This window comes from Coregonus lavaretus (assembly GCF_964263955.1).
Source record: "Coregonus lavaretus genome assembly, contig: HAP1_SCAFFOLD_779, whole genome shotgun sequence".
Taxonomy (NCBI): Eukaryota; Metazoa; Chordata; class Actinopteri; order Salmoniformes; family Salmonidae; genus Coregonus; species Coregonus lavaretus.
Window position 1 is genome coordinate 37,501 of NW_028158199.1, and position 10,000 is coordinate 47,500.

Sequence of the window (10,000 nt, forward strand, 5' to 3'; positions counted from 1 at the left end):
CTCATCATCATCAAGCTGGGAGTATTAGAATCAGCTGTGGAGTGTTAGGGCAAAACGCAAAACGCGCACCCCTTGGGGACCCCAGGACCGCGTTTGGGAAACGCTGGCCTAAAGAGCAAATGACCATGAGGTGCAGTACCCACATTTAACCACAAGATGGCCTCCGTGCTCCACTGTAAAGTTTGGGCCTCTGCATGAGTCTCTCAGCAGCACTGCAACATGGGACTTTCAAAGGAAGTTGGCATGCAATGTTTCTTCTGGACTGCATTCAAGGCAACTAATGACACACAACTAATAGTGTCAATTATTCATCTGAACACAATTCTTGTAACTATTCGGCCTATATTATCACTCGTTTCTTTTCCCCCTCCTTTGTAAAGCATTTTACTGTGCTACTATAGTCCAAAGTAAGTGGATGATGCCAGACGGTTGTATATATATATATATATATATATATACACACACACACACACACACACACACATTGAAGCTAGACTTCAGGCAACGAAAAGGTACAATACGTAGCTTTTAGACGTGTTAGTGAACAACATACATGGTGGGTAATGTAGAGGTGCGTGTATACATGGAACAATTGTGCCTTTTTGATGGAAATATGGAGGTGGCTCTTAAAAGAGCCTTTGGGGGATTTTGGAGTTCAGGTCATCCTCATTTATGCGCGCTCTCCGCGAATACGGCGGGCCAGCTGGATGTCCTTGGGCATGATGGTCACCCGCTTGGCGTGGATGGCGCACAGGTTGGTGTCCTCGAACAGGCCGACCAGGTAAGCCTCGCTAGCCTCCTGCAGGGCCATCACAGCGGAACTCTGGAAGCGCAGGTCGGTCTTGAAGTCCTGGGCGATTTCTCGCACCAGGCGCTGGAAGGGCAGCTTGCGGATGAGCAGCTCAGTGGACTTCTGGTAACGACGGATCTCTCTCAGAGCCACGGTGCCGGGCCTGTAACGGTGAGGCTTCTTCACACCGCCGGTGGCCGGGGCACTCTTGCGAGCAGCCTTAGTGGCGAGCTGCTTCCTGGGGGCTTTGCCACCGGTGGATTTGCGAGCGGTTTGCTTGGTTCTGGCCATGGCGCTTCTCTGACAGTCGGGAGTATAGCCTCGAAATGCCTATGTGAAGTTTATAAAGCCGGCAGTGGCGCCTGCTGATTGGACACCATCTCCCCACCACCCCGATTGGCCCGTTGCGCAGGCCTCCTCCGTTGGCCATTGGACGGGAGGCCCGGCCTCTCCAAAATTCAAACTCCCGGTGCGCGCGCGCAATAGGACGCCGCCGGCCCTTTACGCATAATAATAGTCGCCAAAGTCAAGAGTGACATCTTTATAGGCACGTTGTAATCTAATGCTAGCCTGCTATGGCAAACGAGGCCTAGTAGGTGTTGTTGTTCATGGAAGGCCTCATGTGGGCACAGAATGTCGAAATAGTTGTGTATACACCCACTCAATGTGTAGCGGTCATAGAAAGGTACTTTGCGCTTTTGGAGAGCTAGGTGGTTGGCTCTTAAAAGAGCCTTTGGGGGTTGAGTAGTCAAGTTGAAGTCGCAGTAGCGAATTTACTTGGCTTTGACTGCCTTCTCGGTCTTCTTGGGGAGTAGCACTGCCTGGATGTTGGGCAACACACCACCCTGAGCGATGGTCACACCGCCGAGCAGTTTGTTCAGTTCCTCGTCGTTACGGACGGCCAGCTGCAGGTGACGGGGGATGATACGAGTCTTCTTGTTGTCACGGGCAGCGTTGCCGGCCAACTCCAGGATCTCAGCAGTCAGGTACTCGAGCACGGCGGCCAGGTAGACTGGTGCGCCAGCGCCCACACGCTCGGCGTAGTTGCCTTTGCGCAGTAGCCTGTGCACACGGCCCACGGGGAACTGGAGCCCGGCACGGGATGAACGGGTCTTTGCCTTCGCCCTGGCCTTGCCTCCGGTTTTGCCTCTTCCGCTCATATTGGTATCTTGAGAAAGTCACAGAAAGTCTGAATGAGCCGCTCGCCACTTCGAGAGCCGTACTTATACCTCGCCACAAGAGGCAACGATTGGCCACCGGGCCGGTGTGGCCTTATCCAATTGGAGCGAGGGACAGACAGACAGACAGCCCTAAGCCGGTTCCCACCCACAGGCAGCGAGTGAGAGGCTACTTTGTGTCCCTCCGACTTTGTTACTTTGTGTCATTTCGCGTGAGCGCCAAAATGTCCGACATGAAATCCTCACATTATTTCTCTCCAAATGGGAAACAAACAGCTGGTGAGGGTGCACTCTTGAGTTTGAAATCGAAGCCACTATAGTATTGTTATTACATGGCACTTGTAACACATCACAGCAGCCTGCCTCTGAACGGGAATAGCCCAGTGGCTCATATATAAATATGGCTGTTGAGGGTGCACTCGTGAGTTTGAATTCGAAGCCACTATAGTATTGTTATTACATGGCACTTGTAACACATCACAGCAGCCTGCCTCTGAACGGGAATAGCCCAGTGGCTCATATACAAATGGCTGGTGAGGGTGCACTCGTGAGGTCGAATTTCTAAGCCATTTTGGCCCTCTATTATATTCCTCTCCCTTCGCACACACCCAGAGTGGGACGATGTTGTGTGCGTAAAAGTAGCCTAGTGTGCGTAATTTCTTTTTCACGACAGATAGTACATGGAAATCAATGCGCTTTCTATGGAAAGAGGTGGGTGGCTCTTAAAAGAGCCTTTTGTGGTACAACATGTGTCGAGTAGAACACTGTTTGTAATAGGTTTACTTCTTCTTGGGGGCTGCCTTCTTGGCCTTGGCTGCCTTGGGCTTGGCGGCTTTGGGCTTGGCTGCCTTTGTAGCCTTCTTGGGGCTCTTGGCCGCCTTCTTGGCCGCTGCGGCGGGCTTCTTCACCTTCTTGGGGCTCTTGGCGGCCTTTTTGGGTGTAGCGGGCTTCTTGGCCTTCTTGGGGGACTTCTTTGCGGCGACGGCCTTCTTGGCTGCTACCTTCTTGGGCTTCTTCGCCGCGGCGGGCTTCTTGGCGGCCACCTTCTTTACTTTGGGAACTGCGGTTTTCTTGGCGGGCTTCTTTGCCTCGACGGCTTTCTTGTTGAGCTTGAAGGAGCCGGATGCACCGGTGCCCTTGGTCTGGACCAGGGTGCCCTTGGTGACGAGGCTCTTGACTGCGATCTTGACGCGGGAGTTGTTCTTCTCCACGTCGTAGCCGCCTGCCGCCAGCGTCTTCTTGAGCGCGGCCAGGGACACGCCGCTCCTCTCCTTGGAGGCGGTCACAGCCTTGACGATGAGTTCTCCTACGCTGGGTCCCGCTTTCTTGGGCTTGGCTGCTGCCTTCTTCTTGGGTGCCTTGGCCGGCGCTGCGGCTGCGGGTGCTGGTGCGACTTCTGCCATGTCTGTCTGTCTGTCTGTCTGTCGTTTGGTCCGGTACACACACACACACACGGTCTGCGAGGAGTAGTTTGCTGTAGACGCTGCTCTGCGCTATTGAAGCTCCACACCGAGCAGGGGGCTGGCCTTAAACGCGACATGAGAACCATGTAGACTCAAGGCAACCAGCTCGGCTTCTCTGGGCTGGCCAAATGCTCTTTCACTTGTGTTTTCTGTTCGCCTATATCGGCCCGAAAGTCACCGACGGAGCCGTGTTTTTGGTCCAAAAGCGAACGGCCCAGCGAGCAGACTTGTCTCCGTTCAGAATAAAGTAATGTGGGCCGCGGAAGGGCCGTGCATTTTGTTGCGGCTCGCTCAAAACCTCACCGTTCGACTGTCGGGTGGAGCGGTGCGCACTGGTTTTCCTGTGCTATTTGTCTCCTAAATGGCCTAAAAGTGCATCCGATTGCGAGCAGCACTTGTTGTGTAGTGAGCCGAGATGTCTGGCAAGGGAATCAAATGGTTTGGGGTCCCCTGATGTGGTCAGGGGTGTTTTAAAGAAGCGCTCTTTTGGGGACCTTAAAACACATGCACCTGTGAGGCCTGGCTGAGACTAGTGTTGTACCTCAAGTTTCAGGTTGTATTCGTCATATGTACAGGATCCACATGGTATAAACAGTCCTACGACATGCTTACTTGCACTATGTGTGTGTGTGTGTGTTATTGTATTAGTACTTTTTGTGCACTGGCAGTGTGAGTGTTGTTGTTGTTGTATTTGTAGCCTACTATTTCTACACAGTGAGATTGTGTGTTGTCTTCTGGTAGGTAGGTAGGTAGGTAGGTAGGTAGGTTGGCTGTCTCTACTAATATATTGTTCACCTGCTTGACTCCGCAGCGTGACTCGCCTCGGTCTTTGTGTCTGTGGGTCTTGGTGTCTGGCTGGCGCTATGGAGGCTGGCGCCCCATGGGTCATGGCGCGTTGATATAGGCCTAGATAGAGGGAGTCTCTCTCTCTGTCTGTCTCTCTCTCTCTCTCTCCCCCCAAGTGGGACAAGGGCTGCATATGTGGTTGGACTGGGAGAAGAATCCCAGCAGGTGCATGTGGGTCAGAAGGTTGATTGCGGCCTCTTTTCTTTTCCTTGTTGTATATATGTATGGGGCGGCAGGTAGCTTAGTGGTTAAGAGTGGTTAAGAGCGTTGTGCCAGTAACCGAAAGGTGGCTGGTTCTAATCCCCGAGGCGACTAGGTGAAAAATCTGTCGATGTGCCCTTGAGCAAGGCACTTAACCCTAATTGCTCATGTAAGTCGCTCTGGATAAGAGTGTCTGCTAAATGACTAAAATGTAAATGTATAGGCTATCCCCAAGGTAGTCATTGGGATCCGCTGCTGCTCCAACGACTATCGCAAGGGCCGCCCGCTCGCTCACTGTGTTATACTGTGACTTGGCCTACAGACACATTCATATCCTCACGTGGAAGCAACTGCCTTAGCTGGTAGAGCACGGCGCTTGTAACGCCAAGGTAGTGGGTTCGATCCCCGGGACCACCCATACACAAAAATGTATGCACGCATGACTGTAAGTCGCTTTGGATAAAAGCGTCTGCTAAATGGCATATTATATTATTATATTTATCCTGTTGCCTCATGAGGGTAGTAGGAAGGAAAATACACTATGTGCCTCAAATGTACTACACTTTACATGGACATTTTGAGTCATGTAGCAGACGATCTTATCCAGAGCCACTTACAGTTAAGTGTGTGCCTACATTTTCATACTGGCCCCCCTTGGGAAACGAACCCGCAACCCTGGCGTTGCAAGCGCAGTGCTCTACCAACTGAGCTACAGGGGACTATATATGTATGATGCGACCTGGACCGGAAATGACCCGTTGGCAATAAGGGCTACGTATATATATATATATATATATATATATATATATATATATATATGCCTACTCCTATTCTTCCTAGACGGGATTATTCACCCCCTTTTTATTCTTGCCATTATCGTTCTCATTCACATCATTAGGGTATAGTCCAATGATGGAGCGTCCATTCTCCCCGTCCGTGTCCTACCGATTCAGGAAGTCGACTCAAAATGACTATCCGCTCATTAAACGACAAAAGGCATTTCTTTCCATTCAAACCCAACAGACTGCTTTTTTTATTTACACCCTTTGTCAAATGGTGCCATTTTTCATTGCCTTCACCTGGAATGGAGGCCGACAAACATGGGTTACTATTCAGCGTGCAGAGACAACAAAAAAGGCGCGCTAAACCCCTACGCTGGAACGGGCGGGGGAAATGATACAATGTAGCCGTTCTCCGAGCCGGCGCGCGCCGCCCATTAAACAATGATACAATGTAACGCAGCCTACCTGCGCATTCATTCGGTGGCGATGGAAATGCTCTTTTTACTGACAGAGTGGGTGGCTCTTAAAAGAGCCTTTGGGTTAGTAGAGCAGTCCAAATGCGCTGTTTACTTGGAGCTGGTGTACTTGGTTACGGCCTTGGTGCCCTCGGACACGGCGTGTTTGGCAAGTTCACCGGGGAGTAGCAGGCGCACGGCGGTCTGGATCTCCCTAGAGGTGATGGTAGAACGCTTGTTGTAGTGGGCCAGGCGAGAGGACTCTCCGGCGATACGCTCGAAGATGTCGTTCACGAACGAGTTCATGATTCCCATGGCCTTGGAGGAGATGCCGGTGTCGGGGTGGACCTGCTTCAGGACCTTGTACACGTAGATGGCGTAACTCTCCTTCCTGGACTTTCTGCGCTTCTTGCCGCCCTTCCCTGCGGTCTTGGTGACGGCTTTCTTGGAGCCCTTCTTGGGCGCTGACTTTGCTGGCTCGGGCATGATGATGTCTCGTTGCTTCTCAGAAACGAATGAGGGGGTGAAGGGCGCTTACCCGTCTTATGAAGAGGAAGCTAATCAAAGTCGGCGGCCGTGGACACTCCCCTGCTTGCTCGTAGGCGCCCCTGCTATTTGCCCAGTGGAGCTCTAGCGCTCAAAAGAGCCTTCCGCTCAGAGGCTAGCTTCCCGAACAAAGACAATTGAGGGCGCGCGCGCGGGTCCTCACCCCCTCCCTCCTCTCTATAGCCTATGCTCTGTGACCGATGGGGAATTGTGTGTTTCAAAAGGGGGGCCTGAATAGTTGTCCGAATGGCACGATTGTTGTGCCACATAATGCTGGTGATAGAATTGCCCACGTTGGCACCGTCAGACATAGGGCTCCCATTTTGGACTGTGTGTGTGTGTGTGTGTGCGCGCGCGCGCGCGCGCGAACGCTGTCCCCCTCTTTTCGAGCCACATCTACCGACGGGTGGTGGTTTTATGTTGTCCAAATGCCACTATTGCTTGACCCAAAATAACAACGTCACTACACTTTGCCACTGTCAGATATAGGCCTCCCTCTGTGCGCTAAAACGGGAAGGGACATTAGAATCCGCTATTTAATACTCCCTGTCCACTCGAAGTGGCTCATACTTTCCTACCAAATAGCATACGGAAGAAAAGAAAAAAACACTATATGGAATGGGCCCTTTTGAAGCGGATGTGGGTGGCTCTTAAAAGAGCCTTTGGGTTCGAGTCGGGGTGTTGAGGTTCCGAAGAGAGTGCGTTTAACCGCCGAAACCGTACAGGGTGCGTCCCTGTCGTTTCAGAGCGTAGACCACGTCCATGGCGGTAACGGTCTTCCTCTTGGCGTGCTCGGTGTAGGTGACTGCGTCACGGATCACGTTCTCCAGGAACACCTTTAGGACACCGCGGGTCTCCTCATAGATCAGACCGGAAATACGCTTCACGCCGCCGCGGCGAGCCAGACGGCGGATAGCGGGTTTGGTGATTCCCTGGATGTTATCGCGGAGAACTTTTCGGTGACGCTTGGCGCCTCCTTTTCCAAGTCCCTTGCCGCCTTTGCCTCTTCCAGACATGGTGTGTTCGCTAGTTGAGTTCAAGTGAATGAATGACTTCAGCGCCGGTGCGTGGTGCGCTATTATCTGCGTTTGGTCGACCTGATTGAGGCCATCGGCACAGAAAGCGCGCCTCTGTGATATGTTCGGAGGCGTTGCAAAGGGGAGGGCGCTCGTTCTAGGGGACTAGGGAGGAGCGATTACAAAGGTGACGTGAAAGCAACTACCGTGCGCGGGAAACATACTCCAATACTGATATAGGCTATGTGGAACACAAGGCCAAACGGTGACAACTGGGAGATCAGCTAGTACACTGTGTCCCTGTCCTCATATTGTTGTTGTTGTTGTTGTTGTTGTTGTTGTTGTTGTTGTTGTTGTTGTTGTTGTTGCACCTGATTTTACTGAGGACTTGCTAATTAGGTGACAGGTTGTTCAGTCAGCTGTGGCTCTCCAGGGCTACAAGAAAAATGGGTATTGTTGGGGGTAGGCTACTCTACCGCTGGAGTTGGGAAACACTGACCTAGTAGGATGAGTCTGTTTAGCTATGGAAGGACGTGTCGTATTGACTGTCATTAATAAACATCACTCTTCTTCTTTCTTCTCTAGACACCACTCGGCCTGACAGTAAGGGGGCCAAGAGGACCTGGGGTGCGGATGGGAGGGGTGGTGATCCCTCTGCAAGCTGGAGCGTTTACAAAATAGTTGTCATCATCCTTATGCCTAATGTGTGTTGCAGCCAAACAGCACACACTGTTTGTGTGACTCCCTGACATTACGCAATGATGTAAGCACATTTGGGAATGTCTTCCATATTGTTGCATAAAGACGACCGTGTGCATAAACTGTGAGACCGAGAGTGGCGTACCTTTACCCACACACACACACCCACACACACACACACACACACACACACAATGAAGGGATTGATTTCCTACGCATACAGAGGTGATAGTGATGTGCCAATATTGTATGGTACCTTTCTTAGCAAACCAATAATAAAGCTTCTTATAATGGAATTATTGTTATGATGTTGATCATTTGTATTGCCGCAGGATAGCCTCAGATGTGTCGTCAAAGAAAGGCCACAGAAAGAGGGCCCGTCTCAACTGTTCATTTCAAAAGGGACAAATTGGGGGGGTGCACTGATGCCTTAAGGGCCCAAGAGCACAGACTGCCACTTTATCATTCAGTGCAGTTGAACATCTCACATTTGACTAGCTTTCATAGGACAACTTATTGTTGCCATAATTGTCTCTTACCTGTACTTACTGGCTGCCGGCCCTCGGTGGAGTATATCGAGGAACAGAGGGTGCCTTTTAGGATAAGGACTAACAAGGTTTTGACTAGGTGGGATACAGCTACGACCGGAAGTGACTTTTCCCTAGCAGTTTAGGCTAATTAGGCTAGAGTGCAGATACTTGACATGTACAGTACAACAACAAATCACAGAGGGCCTGTTACCACACCCTATAGGCTTGAACATCATAATATCACAATATATAATAATACTCATACATAATAATCGAAAATCACCTTTGACTACAGTGACATTGGTAGTAAGTAGGCTACAGTATAATGGATAGCTACCCAACTGGGACAGAAAGTGGAAATTGAAGGGGGACACGCAGTGAGCAAAACTCCTAACGACATAAAAACACAGACACTTCAGTGGAACGCACAGGGCTAGACGGGAAGGAAGACGTGGAGAAGGACTATTGAAGAGGAGATGAAGAACACCGGAAGCATCGAGTGAAGAAATGGGCCCGGAACAGGGTTAGGCCGAGATGCACTGTTGACGCCCTATCCTTCATTTAGGACCTCAAAGAAATGAGTCAACTCCTATAGGGACTATTTTCACCGCCACCTGCTGGACCAGAGGTCATGTGGCCAACACTCTGCTTGAGATCATTAAGAGCTATAAGGAGTCCATCAACTACCTGGTCAGTCAAGTCATATAGGGGGGGATTTCATGGCCACCTGCTGGAGCAGAAGTCATGTTTGCCAACACTGGCCTTAAAATCATTAGGAGCTATAAGGAATAAATCAACTCATCATTCAAGTCATATAGGGAGGGATCTTAGCACCACCTGCTGGATCAGAAGTACCCTTCACTGTAGGCACAAGAGAGCCATCATCTCTCAACCGGTGCAATTTCCATAAGTATGTGGTAATAAAACAAACAACGACAGCTCCTCATATAGGCAGTGGTTTCAAAACTCTAAGCGCGTGTTCAAGTAGAGCACACCAAATCATACATGTACTTGTTCATCACACTGAATCAGTGTTTAATCTAGAAATACATGCCTCGCGTTGCAATACGTGTTCTTGTAAAGTCATTGCTTTCCACAATGCAATGCTCACATCACTTTCCGTGTGATATTGTTGGTCATTTGTTCAAATGTATTTGACTATGACTTCATCCGACTGCTCTGAATTCATAATAACCTCACGGTTTGGTGTTAACCTACCGATTTTCAACTGCTACTGCAGTAATTGCCTACTGCAGATTAGGAACGCTGTCATGAAAATGTATGCTTGGGAAGTGTTGCTCCTGAGTGGCGCAGTGGTCTAAGGCACTGCATCGCAGTGCTAACTGTGCCACTAGAGATCCTGGGTCGAATCCAGGCTCTGTCGCAGCCGGCCGCGACCCGGGAGACTCATGGGCGGCGCACAATTGGCCCAGCAGTCGTCCAGGGTAGGGGAGGGAATGGCCGGCAGGGATGTAGCTCAGTTGATGGCGAGCA

The 10,000-nt window shown here is 50.6% G+C and overlaps 2 protein-coding genes and 1 pseudogene across 3 annotated transcripts in view; all 3 read right to left on the bottom strand.

The window, feature by feature from the left end:
- Positions 1-670: 670 nt before the first annotated feature.
- Positions 671-1,220, bottom strand: LOC311124334 (histone H3.2-like; annotated as a pseudogene). Its single transcript has one exon. The product of its transcript is annotated as a histone H3.2-like (transcript).
- Positions 1,221-1,563: 343 nt separating this feature from the next.
- LOC311124306 (histone H2A) lies at positions 1,564-1,950 on the bottom strand (the record flags this gene model as incomplete). The annotated part of the gene is made up of 1 exon (XM_084198473.1): positions 1,564-1,950. The coding sequence occupies one exon, from the start codon at positions 1,948-1,950 to the stop codon at positions 1,564-1,566; it is 387 nt and encodes a 128-aa protein (XP_084054599.1).
- Positions 1,951-2,747: 797 nt separating this feature from the next.
- LOC311124337 (histone H1-like) overlaps positions 2,748-10,000 on the bottom strand; it is a gene marked incomplete at its 3' end in the record, with an annotated part of 14,437 nt that continues 7,184 nt past the window's right edge. The window contains exon 2 of the mRNA XM_084198499.1: positions 2,748-2,822. Coding sequence (XP_084054625.1) covers positions 2,748-2,822 — 75 coding nt within the window. The remainder of the gene's footprint in view (positions 2,823-10,000) is intronic.